Below are 22,822 nucleotides of genomic sequence, written 5' to 3' on the forward strand. Positions count from 1 at the left end.
GCAGGTGCTTTCATACAGGGCTCGTAGGAAGCTTCTGCTAGAGGAGGAATCTTAGGAGCTGGTGACAAGGGACGCTCACTCCCCAATTGCCCCCATCACCGTGGCCTGAGAAGAATCCAGTTGAACACAGAATGAAGATTTTATTTCCTTTTCAATCAGGGCTATGCAAAATATATATACACCCACCCCTAGGATCTTAGTCACAGTGGCAGAAAACTGGAAGTTGGCATTGCTCTGAGGCTGATTGTCTCATGGGAAACAAGAGGATCCATGTTGTGAATATCTAAAGAGCATGAGGGAGTCCTTTGGGCAAGTGCTGGTACCACAGAACATTCGAGAGCCCACGGGTGAAAGTACAGGCTGGGAGTCAGGTGGGGACAAGGGACGTGGTCCTAAGCTGATTCTTTTTTTGCACCTGAGGACCCGAGACGCAGACCAAGTCAGATCAGCCATCCCAGCACTCACCTGGAGTGAGTCTAGGAATGGCCCGTGGATAGTTCAGGAACGTCCAGGGCCATGCAGAATGGACAGAGTTCAGACGGGGACTCCCCGGACATCGATTGAACACCACAGACCCCGCAATATTCAAGATGCATCCTTGGGAGAAGATTGATCAGGTTTAAGGCTTGCTTTGGGGACATAAAACAACGCGGAAGTTAACTAACCTCGTCTGGCCAGGAAACTGCCGCTTTAGAACTTTGCTCTAAGAATCCAATGAACCAGCCACCGAGACGATAAAAGGATATTGATAAAAGTGTGCTTGGCGGTGGCTGATTTATTTTTCCACATGGGCTATCTTGGTCAAGGACAGTTTGTCAGAAATGGGGACCCGCTCGAGCCTCCTTCAGGAAAGGGCATGGTTATGTGAAGCAAGGTGGGTGCAGATCTCAGCCTGAGCCTTGAAATCTCTTTATTTTCTGAAACAACTCATCTTCCCCTCCAAGTCTCTGATCCTCCAGTGGCCTCAAAAGCTTTAGCCACACCAGCTCTTCCTCCAGGGCCCCACCTTTGCGGGACAGTTTGATGCTATTCTGCATGAAGGTGTTAATGGACTGGATTTCTGGACTTCATTTCCTAATCTCCACTGGATGTCCGTGGGGTCCACCCCCATGGCCTTGCCTGCAGATGGTCTTCATGCTCCTGGTCATATTGACCTTGGTCCTCCTGATGTTCCCCACCATGAAGCCATTTCCCCTCTGCTTTCTTGATGGTGAGGCTGGAAGCAGGGTATAGGGAGTCTTTTTGGGTCACAGATAATGCACTCATGCATTCTTTTTTTTTTTTTTGAGGGGGGTACCAGGAATTTAACTCAGGGGCACTCAAACACTGGGCACACCCCAGGCCTATTTTGTATTTTATTTAGAGACAGAGTCTCACTGAGTTGCTTAATGCCTCACTTTTGCTGAGGCTGGCTTTGGACTGGCGATCCTCCTGTCTCAGCCTCCCAAGCCGCTGGGGTTACAGATGTGCACCACTATGCCCGGGTCACTCATGTATTCTTATTCACTTTTTCTGGTTAAATGTCTCAGACCACACTTCTCTGTTGACACCTGAAAATACCTTGAACATTGGGTTTTGAAAAGAAGAGGTGTTTGCTGGACCACTTAGATGCCTCTGTCCTTTGAGCCAATGACATAGAAGTAACTCCTATGAAGAAAGGGAAGGGAAAGAGGAATGTGTATACACACAGACCCCAAATGATGGATCAGCATGAAAGGAGCCCGATACCTCAGCATGCCCAAAGACTGTATGCACACATGGTGGAGTTTCATGGGGAACTGGTGATCCCCAAAACACCAAGGTGGCTGCTCTTTGTTACTCTCTGGTTGGGGACACATGGAGGGTCATCTAGGCTCTTCTGCCTCTCGGGGGAATCTGATTCACTCTGTCTTAATAGACTGATTTCTTCTTGTTGCTTATGCACATAGTCTCAGTGGCTGCCCCAGCACGGTAGCCACACTCCTGAGATGACATGACCATCTTTTGAGAAGCCGTGGGGAGCCACCTGCAGCCTCTGGCCACAGCTGCAAATTCCTGGGATGGAGTCTCCTCTTGTTCCTCCTTGTGAAGGGCCCAACTAGCCATGGCTTAAGACCCATGGAGGCACAGAATGCAAACAGGACTCTGAAGCCTGTGGTTTTTGGTGAGCATGGTTCTTGGGTGGAGCAAGTGGACAGGCACTCGGAAGGGGATCTACCACAATTTCTCAGGGATGATACTGCACGTGGATGCTAATATGACAGATGTTGCTTCGGTTGTAACAGTAGACACCATGGGCTAGCTCACTGATAATGCAAGGACGGTTATGATGTGTGACATTGAGAACCTTTTAACCCCAAACTTAATGACATTTTCTTGTTTATTTATTTATTTGGTATGAGGGATTGAACCCAGGGTCTGAGTTAACCACTGAGCCATGTCCCCAACCCCTTTTTAATTTTTATTTTGAGGCAGGGTCTCTCTACATCGCGTAGGACCTTGCTAAGTTGCTGAGGCTGACTTGGAACTTGCAATCCTCGTGCCTCAGCCTCCTGAGCCACTGGGATTATAGGCTGGGTGTGTGCCACCATGCTTGGCTTTAAGAACCTTTTTCTAACTACAAATGGGAGTAAAATTAACTACCTCCCAGAGCTCTTATGAGAAACGAATTCATTAAGTTCATACCTCAGTCATAACATTTTCCACACATTCATCATCGATAGCTATGGACACAGCTATAGCTATATGTATATTTGTATCTACGACTATATCTCTTTCTATTTCTATATAGTCACATGGTTGGTGTTTGTGTATTCTTTTAGAAATGTATTTTACCCGTTGGTTTGCATGAGTTTTTTCTTTGAACAGAAATGGCATCCAACTGTATGTGACTTTATTTTTTCCTTGGACAGTATTGAGGACACTCCTACAGATGAGAATATTCCTATATAAACACACCTAAATATTGAACGGCTGTACGGCATGGGTTGCCTGGACATTCCATTGTTTATTTAACCACTCTGCCATTGGAGAGTTCATCTCCAGGGCTATGGTCTTAGTCCAAGTTGCTATAACAAAATACCCGAGACTGGGTGCCTTAAACCATCAAGGTGTACTTCATACAGTTCTGGAGTTTGGAAATCTGAGATTAAGAGGTCAGCACAATTGGGTCCTGGTGAGGGTCCTCTTCCTGTTGCAGATATCCTGGTCTCTTCTCCTTGTATCTTCACATGGCACAGAGGTTGAGCTGGCTCTCTGGGTTCTTCTTCATGGAGCATTAATGCCATTCTTGAAGGCTCTGGCTTCTGACCTAAGTACCTCCCAGAGACCTCACCCCCACCAAAGGCCATCCCACTGGGGATTAGAATTCAACATATGGGGTATAGCTCAGTGGCCAAGCATTTACCTACTGTGTGTGAGGCCTTGGGTTCTGTTTCCAACACTTCAACAAAAATTAAAATTTAAATTTAAAAATGCAGAGGTGGGTTCATGTCAACATATGAATTTTAAGGGAACACATTCGGTGCATAACACATATGTGCCCCTTTATTCCCAGGTGTTTTTCTAGGCTATTTACCCAGCATTCTGCATCGTCCTGGTTACTAAAAAAATTAAACATTTCTTTATTTGCAATTTTTATTCTTATGTGTTGCTTGTTAACATTCTTTGTCCATTTTTTTTTTTTTTTTTTGTACTGGGAATTGAACTCAGAGGCACTCAACCACTGAGCCACATCCCCAGCCCTGTTTTGATTTTATTTAGAGACAGGGTCTCACTGAGTTGCTTAGAGCCTCGCTATTGCTGAGGCTGGTTTTGAACTGGCAATCCTCCTGCCTCAGCCTCCTGAGTCTCTGTGATTACAGTTGTGCACCACAGCGCCCAGCAATATCTTGCTTTATATTATGATACACTAACTGTCCACACCTCTATGGGCATTTCCTTAATATATTTTGCTACCTTAACATCGGAGCCACATTTTGTCAAGTTTTAGCTTTTGAGGATGCTCTCCCGGAGCTTCACGGGGAATGGAGAGGAATTTCTACACACATAACCAAGACAATGACTTATTTCACCCGCGTTGGCTCAGACGCCTCCTCGGGAACTCCGACTCCAAGCCTTCCTTGTTGACTGAGGCTGTGGAGGGCTCCTGCTCACCTACAGGAGCCTCCGGAAGCTTTCCCACTCGCTCTTTATGAATAAACAGTAACACTGATTAATAATCTCAGAGAAAGAAAACTCCGCATTTGATCCCAGCCCGGGTCTACTTCTCAAACCCTTGAGTCCCCTCCTAGGATCTGTCTCTCCCCAGGATAACGAGGACAGGAGGATCCATTTGCTTCTGGGCTGACCGTGCCTTGGGTGTGAAAACACGTGGCTTGTCCCCCACGTGGCCTCTGCAGGACAACCACTCCACGGCCCTACAGGAGTTATTCCAGAGCATCTGGGGATGTGGTGATAAAGGCTCACGGGCCCTGCTATGGCCTTGCTAGCTTTAGAATGTGCCAAGTCAGTCTTGGAACCATCAAATTTTTTATCCTGAACGGAAACAAGAAATACAAAGTCCAGTCTCACCCTGGATTGCAATATATATATTTGGGCTGGATTTTGTTATATATATATTTTTTTGTTTCTGAGGCTGCTTCCAGCTCCAGACAGTGAGCTCCTTCAAGGCAGAGACAGTGTCTTCCGCCTCTTTGGATCTCCTCCGCCCACGCGGAGCCCAGTATGAAGCAGTTAGACCTTTATAGTGGCCTGCACCCGAGTGGCTGGTCCTGTCACCAGCGCCAACATCGCCCTAATTACATAAAGCTATTTTTTTAGCCCCTATCGCTCATCACTCCACTTGCTCCTTGGCCTCCCCAGGAGGCCGTTGTATAATTTCTCTGTCTCCATATGGCTCCATTGTCGGTGTGACCCCCGCCCGTCTCCATTAGCGTCTTTTACATTAAGTCAGATAACTGCACGGGGCAAGGGGCTCTTCTCCGCTTGATCAGCGAGCCCCCGAGCCGACAGCTGAACCATTGACTTAATTGGCATGAAATAACGAAGCCATCTGCTCCGTGGAGTTGATCTTTTAAGTGTTACCCTCCTATCTGCTCTGAAATTTCTTGGCCACTTGGAAAGACCATGGATGTCAGATGGTAGGTCACATTAAAAAAAAAAAATAGTTGCTGTGAGGCAGAGAGCAAGGGTTAAGGGAAGTTGAAGAATGGGATGGTGCTTTTGGTAAGCTGCCTTTTCTTTCTTCTTAGCACTTATTGGTAGCTGCTGTGTTGCATATTAATCTGCTCATCTGTGTCTCTGGAGAGAGGCTAAGCACCCATCGGGAAGGGACTTGGTTTTTTATGCTTCCTGTTAAGACCCAGTGTCTAGAATATGGAACCTACCCCCATGGGGCTGCCAATGAGGTTTGATTTTACAGGGACTTAGATTTAGTGTTGCAAGTGGTCCTCTGGGCATGCCCGGTACATGGAAAGAGGATGCAGAGGTTAACATGGGGAGGGATCTAAAGATCAATCTGAAAAGCTCCACCCTGTAATAAATTTGATTTGAATGTAGGATGGACTTGATATTCAAGGGGCCTCATCCAGAGAAGCAGGGAGAGGTGGCCTCGCTGGGGGTGGGCGGTGTCAGTTTGATGAGACGGACTTTCGGAACTTGTTTAATCTTTTTGAACCTAGTACTTATCACCTCCAACTTATAAAAATTAAAGAGATAATGCCTATTAAATAATAGCGAACACTTATAACACTTACCACATGGCAGGTAATCTTTTAAGTATTCTGGAGATACTGATTCATGGCAACTCTTGGGATAGGGAACCATTATTACTCCCCGTCTGGATAAGCTGGAGATGATAAAGCTTCCCCACCAGGCTGTGGATGTCAGCAACAGCATGTCATGAGGGGCCCTGCTCTAGCCAGGGGGCTGCAACCAGTCTTGTTTTTAATGCAATGTCCTGGGAGCTGGTGAACCCCAAACCTCCCTCTCTATACCCTCCTTTCTCTTGGCCTCCAGTTCACCCAAATATTCTCAGATTTCCACTCTAATTTCCCACTGCGGCTTTGTCCTGGAGCATTGAAGGACTTCTGATACCTTGGTAGTTCCCTTTAAACCCTGTCCCCAGTTGTGGAAACAGGCTGTCTGCTTGGACCCAAACACAGGGCCTAGGTCTTTGTTCTTGCAACTTACTTACTACCCTGTCTGACCCTCCCCACCATCCCCAATGTCTAGAGGAGTGGAGGGAGGTCGGGCCGGCCTGGATCGACACACTGGTTATCTACCCTTACACACCCGGCCTTTCATGCACTCCGGAGCCAGCCTTGGTTGGAATCCCAGCACCACGCTTCCCAGTTGGGAGGACTTGGCACCTTTCTCGTGATCACGGATGGGCCGGCGAGGCTGGAGGAGGCAGTATGCCCAACCTCTCTCTTACAGCTGTACCTTACCCTTCCTGTCTGGGCCTTCCTTGTTCCAAACCCTTCTCCTCTATTGGAACAGAACCGTGGGTAAAACCTTCTCTGGGGGACAAAGGACTCCAACAGCATCCATGATTTTGAGAGTGTTTTCATCAGTTTTTTTTTTTTTCTGCAAAGACCAAAAGACCTGACAAGAACAATTAGAGGCAGAAAAGTGTATCTGGGGGTTCTCAGTTTCAGAGGTCTCAGTCCATAGACAGCTGACTCCATTGGTCTGGATCGGAGAGGACAGGGTGGTAGGCGAGTGGGTCAGAGGAAAGCAGCTCAAGACCTGGCCCCAGGAACCAGAGACAGAGAGAGCTCTGCTCAACAAAGACAAAATACAAACCCCAAACGTATGTCCCCAGGGGCCCACCTCCTCCAGCCATGCCCGACCTGCCTATAGTTACCACCAAGTTAGTCCCTATGGGGGGGGGGGGGGATCAATGCACTGATTAGATTAAACCTCTTACAGCCCAATCACTTCATCTGTATATTTTCTTGCATTTTGGGGGAACACCTCCTCTTGAAACCACAGCAGAGGGCAAAGGTGTTCCAGGAGCAAGGGAGAGTCTAGACTACGCAGAACAGAATATTTCATGCAGGGAAATGAAAAATAGAAAAACATATTTTTAAAATTTCTGTTTAAGGGACATCTCTGCAGTGCTCTCTGTACGTGCAGTGGGCTAAGCACGGGACACATGTCATCATGTTATGACCTTTGGTCTCCTCAAAAACCCTGCACGGTAGGTTCTTTTAAACCCATTTACAGATGGAGAAACTGAGGCACAAGAGGATGAATCGGGCCAGGGCGTCACAACACAGAAGGTGAGGTCAGTGTTGGGAACAGCTCGACACCCTGGGAACTTGCTTTCCTGGTCCTCAAGTCTTTGAAAAGTGTCCCAGGCTCAGCTTCTAGAAGTGGCAGCTCCTCCCTCCTTTTGTCCCCCTCCTCTTCTGTCTTTAAGTTCCTCATTTTCAATGACACCCCTTCCCTTTGCGACATCAGTTTTCTTTTCTGACCATCTCCATCGGTCTCACATTTTATTCCTTCATTCAAGTAATTATTCAAATTCCACCGTGTCGCCAGGCACTGTTCTGGGCCCCCACGACCCTGTCTTCCTGGAGGTCACATTTTAATTGAGGTGGGGAGACAATGGACATATCAGCTCTTGCACGCTCTCAGCCGTCTTAAATAGTAATGAGCACCATCAAGGAGACAGGGCAGGCTGATGCAGGAGGTACCAGGACCACCAGGGCAATGCTCTTAGAGGAGGGACACAGGTGCTCAGATTTGAGCGATGAGAAGAAACAGGCGACTCAAAACAGAAGGGCAAAGAATTCCAAGTGGAGGGACTAGCAAGTGTGAGGCATTAGAGGTTGGAATGACCTTGCTATGCTCCAGACACGGAGAGTGGGGAGCACAGGGAGGGGGGCAGGGAGTGGAGAGATGTGCAGAGCTTTCTGTTACCTACCAGAACATTCCAGAAGTTACAGGTCTGACTTTCCCTTTCCAGACTTGGTTTGTGCCATGTCTTTAACTCGTGGAGATCAATGCCTCAAGCCCGGTGGAAGGAACCACTTGACCCCAGGAGAACTCCAGGTTCAGCAACTTCCTAAGGTTGATCTCATTTCTCACAGAAGACTCCTTTGAAAGAGTGAGTTAACTCCTCTGCTTGGTAGTGAGAAGTGACTTCTGTTCAGGCCTCCCTCCAGGAAGGAAGCTATGGTGGCTTCTTGAATCCTGGCTGGGTTGCAGTTAGTCTGAACAGGTGGGCAGAGAACTGGACATTAGCTGGCTGATATTCCGTATGGGAAACTTGTAATCAATAAACATCACTGGGCTGGGGATATAGTGCAGTTGGTAGAGTACTTGCCTCAAACGCATAAGGTCCTGGGTTCAATCCCCATCACCATCAAAATAAAAAACAAACAAACAAACAAATGTTACCAACCCTGTGACTTTTGATCTCTGGATGCCTCTCTGATTCGAATCTGCCTGTCCTTTGTCTTTCCCACATCCTTCTACCCAACCACCGAGAGTCAGACTCCTTGGGAGCCCAACTGGGTGGGTTTTAAAGAAGATGCTCTATGTAAGGAAATACATAGAGGGTACTAAAGAGATGTGGCCTTCAATCTGGCCATTCTACAAACATGTACAAAGCATGCTAAGGAGATCCTAGATGCAACTAACCAGTTTTAGGAGGCAAATCTGTCCCTTGATTTAGGACCTAGGATCTGATTCAAGGGTATCCTCAGTGTGTATTTTCTACATATTTAGACACAAGAATGGTTGAATTGTGTCCAGTCTCTCTTCAGAGCATTCTTTCTACAGATTTATCCACTAGAAGAGCTTTAGAATAACAGAATTTAATCAATCTACCTATCTGTTATGGTTTGGAGGTGAGGTGTTCCCCCCCCCCCCCGGCCAAAAGCACACATTTGAGACAGTGCAAGAAGGTTCAGAGGAGAAATGATTGAGTTGCAAGAGTCTAAACCCAATCAGGGATTTAATCCCCTGATAGCTATTAACTGAGTGGTAACTGAAGGCAGGTGGGTGTGGCTGGAGGAGGCGGGGCCTTGGGGGCGTGGCTTTGGGGGTAGCTATTTGTATCTGGTAAGTGGAGTCTCTCTCTGCTTCCTGATCACCATGGGAGCTGCTTCCCTGGGCCACACTCTTCCCTGGGCCACACTCTTCTGCCTCACCTGGAGCCCCAAGGAATGGAGCTGGCTTTCTGTGGACTGAGACCTCTGAAACTGTGAGCCCTCAAATGAGCATTTCTTCCTTTAAAAATTGTTCTGGTCAGGTACATTAGTCACAGCCATGAAATAGCTAAGACATTATCTATCTGGGTATATGGATATGTATATGCAGATTATCTAAGATAGATAGTGAGATCTATGTGACTTCCCATATGTATGTGTGTGTGACAGAGAGAGAGAGAGCCAAATGAACCCAATTCAACCCTTCTAGCCATGCAGAGACCTGCAGAGAGGCCACGCTAAGGTGCTTGCTCCCAGTCAACCATTCTAGTGAGCAACATGCATGAGAGCCCACCCCAGATCCTGAGTCCCCTCCAGCTACCCTGCGGTAACGTGCGTATGTGCTCTGGCACTTTCTCCAATCTGACTTGGCACAGTAGCCTCCGAGGTCTTTGATGACTAGAAGCTGACTGCGCTACCAACCAGAGAAGCCCTCAGGTGAGGTCAGCAGTGTCACGTGACCTCTTAGGCAGAAGGATCCGAAGACGCATAGGCCTCGAAAACACTTAGGGATCAGAGGCTAAGAAACCTGAACTTGGTTGCTCGCTTGGGGGGCTGATGGGCAATGGCAGCTTTCTTTATCTGGGAAGCTGGAGGGCAGCTGGTCGGGTGGGAATTTGAGTTCAGGTAAAACTCTTGTGAGGGTGGCAGAGACATCATCATTGTCTGACAGTCTAAAGAACCTGTCTAGCGCCACTCATCGGGTTTCCTGCTTGCTTAAAGCCTTTCATTCTTGGGTTCTTCCTCTTGAACAACTTAAATCTCTCTCCTTTCACACTTGGCTCTGCAAAACCTGGTTCCTTCTCTGTGCTCACTAAGTTCCAGCCACACCAGCCGCCCTTTTCTTGTTAACATCATGCTCCTTTCTGCCCCTGGGCCTTTGCACATGTTGTTTCCTTTGCTGGGAGTACATCCCAGCTGTTCTTTAAATTTTATTCTCCCTTCAGACATCAACTCAAACGTCACTTCTTGCCGTCTTTTCCCTGAAAGAAGTTTTCTTTAAGGAAAGATTCCTCATAGGCACCCGGTAGTCTTTCTGCGCTGTACTCTCGTGGATTTATTTATATCATTCTCTTGTTTGTTTGCTCATGATCTGCCTTCCCCACCGGCATGCAATCTCCAGGAAGGCAGTAACCACACAGTCTCTTTTCTTTCTTTATTATTGTATCTTCAGTGTTAAACGTAGGAGCCGAATCCCTCAGGTACTCATTAAATATTTGCAGAATGTATGAATGAGCCCTTAGAACATGGCCATTCAAGTTGAAACTATCCACCTGTGAAATTGGGGGGGGTCTCAGTCCAACTCCATTCATTGCATGGCCCGTAGTAGGACTTTTGTAAATACTGCTGACCACCTGACAGATGTGGAAAGAGGAATGAGGGATGTTGTCCAAGCAGGCTCGCTGCCCTTGGTCTCTCCTGTCCAGCCTATCAGCTCAGCCCCGGGCACCCCTCAAACGTCTGCATCCACCTGCACCCTGGGGTCATCTGAGATGCTCTCCAAATTCTGCCTCCAAAACCCACTTGCTCTGGGTTGCTTCGTCTCTGTGGCTGATGATCTGCATTCTTTCCTACCCCTTCTCTTTGTACGCGTGGTGGACTGAACAATTCCATGTCCTGTCCCTAAACACAAGCCAGTCCTCCTCTGGGACTCTGATATCGGTCTTTTTTTATGGGGGGAGGGGGGTCTGTCCTGGAAGCCTTGGATTGGTCCCACTTTCTCCCAAGCTCAATTGCTCTTTAGAGACCACAGTCCTGACCACAGCCGTTGGGTCCCACTAAAGGTGGGAAGATGGGATAGCCATTCACCACTCTGTTATTGCTCTTTAGGACATTTAACTGGTCACCCATTAACTTATAAAACCAGAAAACAGAGTGGCCTGCATTTTAACTACCCAACAGTCCAGGCTCCAGAGCCAGACCTCTTTGCCTGACCAGATGGGCCATCTGTGGATCAGTTACATTGGCCACTGGCCACTCCATCCTCCTGGTTTATCATCCTATGAGTGGCCAAGTGTGGTGCTGGCCTCGTTTCCTGGCAGGTCTTGGCTGTGGGAAGAATTGTGAAGGACCAGGGATAGCAGCAGTGTTGGCATCTTGGGACCTAGGACAGGTCCTTCCACCCCGTAGAGCCGCTTGGCGATTTCCTCCTAGGATATGAGCTACTGGCCTGATAGGCTTTGGGTCTGTGCAAAATCATTCCTAGACTTTTGGGGAAATCACGTTTGCTACTCAAAGACCCTATCCTAGTTTTCCAGTTTGGGCAAAATACACGGAAGAATCTGATGTGAACTTCTTGAGACTTCTACCTTGGCTAAAGATTAGGACCAGCTGGGAAGTTTTAAAAATCCTAGTGACTAGCTCTATCGTAGAACAATTAAGAGAGACTCCAGGTTTGTGTGTGTGTGTGTGTGTGTGTGTGTGTGTAACATACACCCAAGATTGAACTCAGGGGCCTATTTTATTTAGAGACAGGGTCTCACTGAATTGCTAAGTGCCTCACCATTGCTGAGACTGGCTTTGAACTCGCTATCCTCCTGCCTCAGCCTCCCAAGCCGCTGGGATTACAGGTGTTTGCCACTACATTGTACCTGGCCCAGGCTTCCGTATTTTTAAAAGCTCCTCAAGTGATTTTAGTGTGCACCAAGGTAGAGAATCACTGATGTAGGACAGTGCTTCTTCAAAGTGAATGTACATAAGAGTCACCCACAGGACACGTTTGACTGCAGAACCCCGAACCCCAGCTCCAGAAACTGCAACTCAGCCTTTCTTGAGTCGGGGCCTAAGAAAAAGCATTTCCAACAGGCTCCTGGCTGATGCTGTTGTTGCCGAGCAACAAACCACACAGCGAGAACCTCTGTTCTAGAGCTGTATAGACTACCAGGTGTATAGACCACCATGTGGCAGCCTAGGTGCCATTCAGGAGCTTGCTAGAAATTAAAAAAATCTCAAGTCCTTTCCAGAAGGGTCAGAGAAGAACTCATATTTTAAAGGGGCCCTAAGTGATTTGTATGGACACTAAGAACTGAGGAGCATTAACACGCAGGAGGTACAAACTGCAGTACCAGAGCCAAATTAGCCTGCAGGTTGGTGTTTTCTGGCTTGCACTGTAGTGTATTGAAATCAATGCTTAAAAACGAGAACTTGGCTTATCTTGAAAAGTTGGCACCCCTAGCCACACTGGGTCTCCACTTGAACATGATAACAATGTTCCAGAGACGGAGTAGACATGTTTTAAGCTGCTGCAGAAATAAGCGCATTCCCCAATGAGGGCTTCAGAGCTAAGCATGCAGCTCCCAGCTCCTGGCCCCACCCTTACACTGGTCCCCAGTAGAGCACCCCAGCTCCCAAGCATTCTACCTCGAGACAGTCCATTGTCTCTCTTTGTACCTCACTCTGCTCATCCATGAAATGGCTTGGTAGCACCTACCTAGGGTTCCGATAAAGATCGAATGGGGGTGGAGATCATGCTTTGTAAGCCCTGTACCTCTCTTTCACACACGAGAAGTTCAGGGTTCTCAAAAGTATGGCCCTTGGACCATCACCATTAACATAACCTGAAGACCTACATGTGGCTGAAATTTTGCAGGTGACCGAGACCTAGGGGAAGGCTGAGTATGTATAGGGTGCTGCTTCCCCGTCCCTTTTCTCTGTAGCGGCTACACCTGCTCCCGTGGGCTCGTCTCTGTTCCCCTGCTGGGACAGAATCCCCGTCGTTCATCTCAGTTCCAACAGACTTGGTGTCTGAGCTGGGCGTTCTCAGGCTCAGACAGACTATGGTCACTTTCCTCAGATGGTCCCAATCCAGACCACGCCCACTCTGCCTCGGTTTACCCAGCAGGCTTTTAGAGTTCTGAATGGGAAGATCCCCAGCCAAAGCTTTTGCCGTCGGCCTGTACTGACTCTGGGCTCCCCCCGCTTGCCTGGGATCCTCTCCCACTTCATCACAGCCACTGAATTTGGGCATCTTCAGATGATGATGTCTCCTAAGTGATGCCCGAAATTGCTGGGGCCTTTGGGGCCGTGTGTACCGGGTCCAGCTCACCATCCTGCGAAGGTCCAACTCTACAGCGAGGTCATTTTCTGGACGTCTGTCCACACTGGCTGAATTTCCAGAGCCCAGGATACTTAAGACTGAGGCCCCCCCCTGAGTTATGCAGAAAAGAATCGGGGTCCCCTGCCACTCAGGGGAGGACACTGACGTGCCTGCGTGATATCCTTCAAGCCAGAGAAGTTACTGTAGGCAAAGTTTCACCCCAGAAATGTGCGGTATCTCGAGTGGGAACAGAGCAGGCATTGAAACATTGGTTAAAAGGAAAGTAGAAGGCAAAATATTTTCCTAAAAGTGTGGACGGATCTGTACAGGGAGAGATTGCAGAAGGGTCCCCTAGGAACTCTTGCTCTGACGGTTTTTAAAGGGTGACTCAGCTAGAATGACTCACTCACCTGGGATCAATTAGGTGTTAACACCGTGGAACACAAGGTCAGACTCTGTGATTTTTTTCAGAACTGCTTCTAAGCCGAGGAATTAGTCCATAACAATGATAATAATGATAGCTGTTCTCTCTTGAATGACAGGCACTATTTCGGGTTGTGTCCATGCATTGTCTCAGGCTCAGCACATTTTCGCTATAAAGGGCCAGATAGTAAATATTTCAGGTCTTTGTGGGCCGCAGCACCTCCAGCCTTCCTGCGTAGCCCCAAAGCAGCCGCAGATAAGACACAAACAAATGGACGCCCGTGTTCCAATAAAATGTTACTTGTAAAAAGAAAAAGGGCAGTCGGCTGGGTTTGGTACATAAGCAATGCTTTCCGTCTCCTCCGTGCATTATCACATTGACCTTCGTGATACCGTGAAGTAGGTACTTTGATGATTCCCTGTGTTACAGAAAAGGCCGCTGTATTTTGGAGAGATGGAGCAATTGGCTGGAGATCCAGAGATTCCAGGTCAGGGTATCCTATTATCAAGGGGAACCCTCTGTCCTCAGAGGAGTGTCCTTGTTTTGGGGGTCACACTGTGACCACAGGCTTAGTTCTTCAGCTATTTAATAATTATGGGGCAGCTGCAGGTACGAGGCATCTGCTTGATTTTTTCACAGTATCATCTCATTTAACAGACAGGAGAGCTTAGAGGTAGGTGCTATGAACCCTGGTGAGGGCGAAGGTTCCCAGAGCACGAGGAGGGTGCTCAAGGTCCAGCTGAACTGACAAGATGAGCAGGGGTCAGACTCGAGGACCTCTGGATCTAGGTTTAGAAATTTGTGCTAATTTCTTCTCCAGACCATCTTGCCTTCAGATTTAAAAAGTCTTTGACAACTTGTCAAAGTGATACATGTTTATTGCAGAGGAATTGGAACAATCATAAAAATAAAGACAATAACATAATCCACCACCCCAAAATAGACTCCACTGCTAATCAGACACTTTTCTTCCATCTTGATACATGATTCTTTTCCATGTACAATTATATAACAAGTGAAATGTCTTATAAATTTGTTATTTACACTTGAGCATGCATTTTCTTATGTGATAAGATTTTAATGAGTGTGTATTTTCCATCACATGATGGGACATGATTTTAACAATTTACATACCTTCCATTTTTTTTTTACTATACAACTGCTTTAGTTACATTATATTCAGAAAGAATTTAAGAAATAACAAACATATTTTCAATTGTATATTCAACGTATACAATGTGAGGATTTGACAAATGTATGTATTGTTTAATCCTTCATACAATTGAAGTAACACGTTCATCACCACCCATAGTTACCATTGTTTGTGTGTGTGTGTGTGTGTGTGTGTGTGTCTAGGGAAGTAACACTCATTCATAGAAACAAAGAGTAGAACTAAAGTTGAGGACTGAGGGGTGGTGAAAATTTGAAAATGTTTTCAAAGGGTGCAAATAGTCAGGTATAATATTAAAAAGTTCTGGAATCTAATATATAGCATGGTGACTATTATTTATAAAACTGTGTTTTTTCCTTGAAAATTGGTTACATTCTTATATATAAATCTTTAAATCTCCAGTCATTTTCCTATCACAAATTCCCAGAAGCAGTTTCAATTATTTTAATATTGATCCAAAGGGTTTTAGTTATTTTTAAAGTTTCTTTATGCACAATTCCAGATTGGATCTTTTAGAAATTTGTGCTCATTGTCATTTCTCTAGATAGGTCAGATTTGCCTTACTCCAAATCAACAATCAATATTTTAAAAATTTGTTCATAATTTTATGTATTAACATATTACAGTTTTACACTGTCTTTTATTGATAAGCAATGAGGTTTTATGGTTTTCTTGTTGATTTGTCAGAGCTCTCTCTATATGAAGGACATTAATGGTTCTTTTCCTGTTAAATACATAACTTCCAGATTTTATTTGACTTAGCAGAAAGGTACTTACTTGAAATCTTATCTCTAACAAAGGATATGCATTCATTACCATTCAATAAACTCAGCAGCAAGAGTGTTAGAAATAAGTATTCTTTGTCCTTTATCACAACTTTTACTTCTATGAGTAGAATTTGCCAGGTGACTAAAATTCACAGAGTTTAGCAGCTTCCCCTAGATCTCTGGAACAGACTACACACTTGAGGGTTTATCTTTGCATATGTGAAATTCAGGGTTAAAAATAAACCCAGAATAGGAGGCACCACATGACACAGAAAGGAGTTTATTGGGACTGATGATTGGCACCAAGAAAAGGGCTGCCTTTGTTCTGTGGACAAAGTCATTAGTTCACCCTTCTTTCAGGTAGATACAAGGAGGCAAACAAAACATATAATAGACACTTTACTGAGAAGGCAACTTAATAGAAGACTGGTAGAAACCTCATTTTCAATTTTTTTCAGTAAATTTTAGCAAGAAGTGAAATATTACACGGCCTGACATCCCCCACCCCCAATCCTCAAGCCTCTTTTGTTGTGAGGAGAAATAATCCTTTGTATAAGGCAAGTCTCTTATTTGGGGATAATAAAATTCCTTTCTATGTGCTGGCATGGGGTAGGGTAATGAGGTTCGGTCTTGGTACTATTGATATTCTGGACCAGATTATAATTATGTGTTTGGGGGACTAAAGAATGGATTAGCGAATGAGTGATCCGATCATTGCATTTAAATATTGGAAGAATTATGATTGGAAAAAATTTGCTCTTATTTCCCCTTTTGTCCACGGGGATAAAGTAATTACAGAGAAAATATATTGGAATCTGCACAGGAAGTCTGCGTTATAATGTATGCTATGCAAAGGAGGGATGCTCTCCCTGCAGATCGGTGAGATCTCATCCATGGAGACGCAGCATTCAAGAGACTGGATGCCTCTAGGCAGGGTGCTAGGCATCCGGTACAAGACACTCATACTGAAGACGGAGGATTCAAAGTTTCAGAGTATCTTCTGCCCGGCAGGAGTCTGTATATCTGGGCTTTGTTGTATTTCTTTTTACATATTTCACATTCAAATAGTATTTCCACATGAGGAACTTGTTTCTCTTAAAACAGAAGGCAAACTTTTCTAGAGTGTTCAAAAAACCATCACATGTGTCACAAAAACTAGCTTCTCGGAGCCTCTGGAGAGAGAGACAAAGATACATTGAAGAATTGAAGTCAGGGGGTCTCTTGTTGAACTGAGCTCCATTTCCACGGTCCTCAGATGGAAGATTCTTTGTGGTCTCTCTACCATGTGGCTGAAAGCGAGTAATCCAGTCAATTCAGCAGGGAGGGTGCAGCAGAGGTTTGTGTGTGTATGTGGACATACACACACACACACACACACACACACACACACACACTCACATGCTCAGCTACCGCACTCTGGGGCAGTTTCCAGTTTCCATAGTGGGCGGAGATTTCATACCAATCTGAACTGAGCTCTGGTTTTCTGAAGCCTTGAACCTGCAGAGGGGTTGGTCCCTTCTCTTCTTCTCACTAGAAGCTAGAGGTCAACAGAAGGCCAGGGCCAGCAGGAGCCTTTTCCACCAAAGGACATGGATCTGCAGAGGACAGAAGTCAGCCAGAGACGAGGGAGGGCCCGCAGGAGCCTTGGGCTGGCAGGAGCCAGGGTCAGCAGGAGCCGTGAGTCAACGGACAGACGTCAGGAGTCAGCAGGAGCTGAGTCAGCAGGAGCCATGGGTCAGGAGGAAACCACTAGTGGGCAGAAGCCGAGCGTCCTCAGAGGCCATGAGAGACCGTGTTCAGCAGGAACTTTTGTTCTGCAGGGCCTTGGGTTAGCAGGCCTAAGAACCATTGTCCATAGGAAACACAGGAGACCCACCAGCACGTGATGGGACCAGGGGACAATGGACACACAAAAAAGATGGCAGATCCAGACTTGGAGGTGGCTGTGGCCATCAGGTTGTGGAAGCCACAATTACGCAAAAGTGACAAAATAAACCAGAGGCTGGGAGAGAACACTTAGTAATAATAGCATCAGCAAAGCACGTAGGATAAGGAAGTCCCCATCCTGATAGGGCAGGGAGCAAGGTGCTCCTGAGATGGGGTGAAATACCTGGTGTTTAGAAGAGTGCCAAATCACAGTGACCTAGTTCTTGAAGTAGTTTCTGAGAACTGGTCATTTGGCACCTGAGAGTCTCATCTTCCCTGACTTCCCAGATATCCTCCTCATAAACCACTACTATGGTACTAACTTTTTCTTTAGGGTGGATGCCTACAGGAAAGTTTTCAGACATAGTATTCAAGATTGATAGGTTCTGGACACTCCATGACGTTATGCCTTCATTATTTTTCAAAAATAGTGTCTAATTTGTTCCCAGACACCTTGTAACTAAAGTTCTCACAAAATATATTCTTAAAGGTACAAAGTTTTCAGGGAAACTGAGAACTACTACGTTTTCTACCCATCAGGAGAGATGTCCATTACATAAAGTTCAGATAAGCAGATTAGGCCCAGGTCTGCCCCACTGACCAGCAGACCCACTCTGGAGCTCAGGCCCTGGCATAGGACTGCCCCTGCCACCCCCCCTCGCAGGAGCCCAGGTTCATGTTAGGCCCAGTCTCCCCGCCGGTCAGTAGACCCACTCCAGAGCTCAGGCCCAGCACCACCCCCTGGGCCCACCTGAGAGTCCAGGCCTGGCCCACCTCCATCTCGGGACTCTGCAGCCATTAGCATAGCCCTCCCCACGCAGTAGCTTCCACCTTGGGACAACAGACAAGGCCTCGAAGCAGCTGCATCTCAGAACAGGCAGCTCCAGACCAGTGTAAGGCCCACTCTTGCAGCCCCATCTCTGAAAGCGATAGCATCCATCTTGGGACACCCTCACTGCTATCTCAAGTCACCTTTACTATGCCGCCACCACCTTTAGTCACAGTAGCTTCCATCCCAGGGACACCGGCAGGGTCAGGAAGCCTGACACCAAGGTGAGGTACAGATAATCTGCATGGATACTGTAAGATTATAGGGTAGAAATTCTCACACCTGAGTTCCGCACTGCAAGAGAGGAGGATACATAGACAACATGAAAAGTGCCCCAAACCCACCAGGATACTACCATAATAGAATCCATGGATGAAATGTCAGAGAAGGAGTTCAAAAGGTTCATAATTAAAATGATCTGTGCATTAAAGACAGACCTAAATGAGCAAATACAGACAAAAATTGATCACTCCAACAAAAAAGATAAGGGAGCAAATACAAGCATCCATTGATCGCACCAATAAGGAAATAAGGGAGCAAATACAGGGAGGAAAATATTACTTGAAGAATGAGAGATTCTGGAAAAAAAAATCAGAAATCCTTGAAATGAAGGAAACAATAAACTGAATAAAAAACTCAATAGAAAGCATCACCAACAGACTAGATCGCTTGGAAGACAGAATGCCAGATAATGAAGACAAAGTATACCGTCTTGAAAATAAAGTTGACCACACGGTGAAGATGGTAAGAAACCATGAGCAGAATATCCAAGAATTATAGGACAGTATCAAAAGACCAAATCTAAGAATTGTTGGGATAGAGGAAGGCACAGAGATTCAAACCTAAGGAATGCACAATCTCCTCAAGGAAGAATATCAGAAAATTTCCCAAACATGAAGAATTAATTGGAAAATCAAATACAAGAGGCTTACAGGACACCAAGTGTACAAAATTACAGCAGATCTACACCAAGCCACATTATAATGAAAATGCCTAGCATACAGAATAAGGATACAATCTTGAAGGACGCAAGAGTCAGGCATCAGATCACATATAGGGGGAGACCCATGCGTATCGCAGCAGATCATTCAACTCAGACCCTCAAAGCCAGGAGATCCTGGAACAACATATACCAAGCTCTGAAAGGAAATGGATGCCAACCAAGCATCTTCTATCCAGCAAAATTGACCTTCAGATTTGATGATGAAATAAAAAACCTTCCATGATAAACAAAAGTTAAAAGAATTTACAGTGAGAAAGCCCATACTACAGAGCATCCTCAGCCAAATATTCCAGGAGGAGGAAATGAAAAACAACAATGAAAATCAGCCAAGGGAGGAACTACACTAAAGGAAAATCCAATCAAAGGAGAAACCAAGTCAAGTTTAAAACCAAAAATGAAACCAAAATGAGAGCGAATACAAATCATATTTCAATAATAACCCTGCATGTGAATGGCCTAAACTCATCAATTAAAAGACACAGACTGACAGATTGGATTTAAAAAAAAAAAAGACCCAATAATATCCTACCTGCAAAAGACTCATCTCACAGGAAAAGACTTCCACAGACTGAAGGTGAAAGGGTGGGAAAAATCATACCACTCACACGGGCCACGTAAACAAGCAGGGGTTTCCACCCTCATATGAGATAAAGCCGACTTCGAACAGAACTAGAGAAAAGGGGTCAAGAAGGACGTTTCATTCTGCTTAAGGGAACAAAACATAACAATCAACAAAACATAACAATCATAAATATCTATACCCCAAACAACGGGGCATTGAGGTATGTCAAACAAACTCTTCTCAAATACAAGAACCAAACAGACCACAACACAACAATACAGGCTGACTTCAAGACACCTCTCCCACCACACATTCCCAGACAGCATAAATATATGGCTGAACTAACATTAATGCACATCACCATCTTATCAATTACATAATAAAACAAAATTTCAAGTATCCAAATATTAAGTTACACAGCTCAAAAGGCATATAAAATATTAGACGTCTGCTCAATTCATCAGCAGAAAACCACTTTTTTCTTTTTTTTTTTTTTTGCAAGAGGTTGGGAATAAAAGGAAAAAAATCATACTTCAAACAAAAAGTTGGTAAGCAACTTCTGGTAATTATGAAAAAAACTACAAGAATTTCAGAAATTTTATGACCAAGAATTGTAGTTAAAATTAGCTTGTAACTTCTTGTAATACAACAGAGCAGCTCTACCTTTTAAAAAAATATTTACTACATTAAAGAGCATATATTCCAGAGGTTCTGCATGAGAAAAAAGCAACATTTTACTAAAAATATTAAATATCCCCCTCTCTTTATTTTATTCAGGCCCTCCCTGTTAAGTTGCACCTCAAAGTGCAAACATTAAATTAACTGTAAGACTTCTTTTGGTCTGGAGACTTAAAGACATGTGCTTCTGTAAAAACTTAGGTTTTCAAAAATGGAGGTTTCCCATAACAGCCAAAAAGAAGACTTAAAAAAGACATTAAATAATTGCCTTAAGACTTGGTAAAAATTAAAGAAAAAAAAAACAAAAAAAACCCCAAACCTCAAACAAACAAAACCCAAAAACCCCAATAGGTAACAGCAAACCTGATGTGTACCCGTATGACTGTGGGAGATGTAAACATAAAACTGAGCAGGCAAATAATCCTACAGGCCCTAGAATGTTTGAAATGACTGAAGGAATGAATCACATAAGGTCTAGAGGGTTCTTAGTTCCTGGAATTTTGGTTTTGTACGATTCTAAAAATATACAAGTATTGTGCTGGGTTATTTTGGCACCTAATCTTTCTAAATTTCTTATGTAAGATTCTGGCGTGGAAACAGATTTAAAGACATTAACTCAGTACGGCATGATTTCAGGAAAGGTCAACTGGTACAAATGATAAGCACATTTTAAATGGTGAACAGCAAGAATCTTTTGCTAAGTGTCCAAACAGGTTGATCATAACCCAGACACAGAGGTTGAAATTCTGTCAAGCTTGTGGCCTGGTAAAACGGCCAGACTTATTCACCCGGCCAACATGCTGTCTGACATGTACTACAAATTAGGTACCATCTTAAGTTTCACTTCCAAGGCAATAGCATCAGGCTCCCCAGTTTTATTGAATGCGACAGTTGTTTCTATGACCATTGGAGTCTTTGAAGCGCAGCTGCATGTTAGGATGATACTTCTCCAAGTACAAAGGTTGCTTGCTATTAACACACCGCCTTTGTCTTATGAATTGTACTGCATCTCCATATTTCATTCTGCCTTCAGTCAATGACAAGGCAACAAGCACTGGAGCTCTCCCAAGGCCTGCAACACAATGAACAGCAATACAACCACCAGGTTCTTCACGAAACTTAATTTCTATAGGACTTAACCAGTCATGGACAATTTGGTTGGATGGTGATGCACCATCATCAAAAGGCCAATCAAGAACATGGATGCCTTCTTTCTCCACAAGAGTCGTATCATAAGTTGCTTCACATACTCTTCCTATTGTGCTAACACCATACTTCTTAAGTTCCTCTATACATTTGTTGAAGGTTGCATTGGTTGGATTGTGTGTAATAAGAAATCTCACGTTCTTGTCCGTGACTTCCACAGGAGCAGGGCGGTTCATTCGAGCCATGTTCATTTAGTTAAAAAAAAAAACACACTCATTAGGGTTATGAAAGAATTAAAAAAATTGATTATAGAAATGATGAAAGTAAATGAAGTCTACCTCAATAGACTGCACTTGATATTCTCGTGCTTTGAGTATGAGTTGGGAGTAACGGGAAATGAAGTGAACCTCCTAACAAGAAGCAGCGATTCTTCAATCCAGGAATACTGAGGCAGTAGAAAAGAAGTGCCCTGAGGTTTACCAGATCCAGGTTAGAATGCTTGTAAAATGCTCGGTGGATTTTCAATTCAATACATCTGTGTTTAATAAGAGGTTAACAACCACTCTTATGGGGGCTTCTTGGTGGAGTAGTAGTGAATTTCTACAGTTCCCTTGTCTGCATAGACATCGGGCTGTGCCTGGCAGTAATCTCCACTGCCCTTAGAAACTCCATAAATGTGTGACCAAGAACACCACAGAACTGAGGAATATGTTTCCTCATTGAAGATTGTGGCCTAGTCATACAGCCGGTCCCGACATGGTGGTGATACAGGTGGAGGCGGGTGCACCAGACTGAAGAACTCAAAAGTCTTAACGCCAAAAACACAAACAACCCAATCAATAAATGGGCTCAGGAGCTGAACAGACACTTCTCAGAAGATATACATTCAATCAACAAATATATGAAAAAATGTTCAACATCTCTAGTAACTAGAGAAATGCAAGTCAAAACTACTCTAAGATTTCATCTCATTCCAGTCAGAATGGCAGCTATTATGAATACAGACAACAATAAGTGTTGGTGAGGATGTGGGGGAAAAGGCACACTCATTCATTGCTGGTGGGACTGCAAATTGGTGCA

The 22,822-nt window shown here is 45.0% G+C and overlaps 1 protein-coding gene across 2 annotated transcripts; it reads right to left on the reverse strand.

Moving 5' to 3' along the window:
- Window positions 1-21,471: 21,471 nt before the first annotated feature.
- LOC114102904 (protein tyrosine phosphatase type IVA 1-like) lies at window positions 21,472-21,999 on the reverse strand. 2 transcript variants are annotated; one of them, XM_071605523.1, is made up of 2 exons: window positions 21,891-21,999; window positions 21,472-21,803 (listed from the first exon to the last, which is right to left on the reverse strand). In XM_071605523.1, exons 1-2 carry the CDS (start codon window positions 21,991-21,993, stop codon window positions 21,472-21,474), a joined length of 435 nt encoding a protein of 144 aa, XP_071461624.1. In that variant the 5' UTR covers window positions 21,994-21,999. The 2 variants fall into 2 exon arrangements, with proteins under 2 accessions (XP_071461624.1, XP_034492252.2); XM_034636361.2 differs by having other exon boundaries at window positions 21,472-21,999.
- Between the last annotated feature and the right edge of the window lie 823 nt (window positions 22,000-22,822).

This window comes from Marmota flaviventris, chromosome 19 (genome assembly GCF_047511675.1).
Source record: "Marmota flaviventris isolate mMarFla1 chromosome 19, mMarFla1.hap1, whole genome shotgun sequence".
NCBI classification, from domain to species: Eukaryota; Metazoa; Chordata; class Mammalia; order Rodentia; family Sciuridae; genus Marmota; species Marmota flaviventris.

Coding starts and splice junctions, on each gene's coding strand:
- LOC114102904 (XM_034636361.2), bottom strand. CDS start 21,993: ATGAACATGGCTCGAATGAACCGCCCTGCTCCTGTGGAAGTCACGGAC.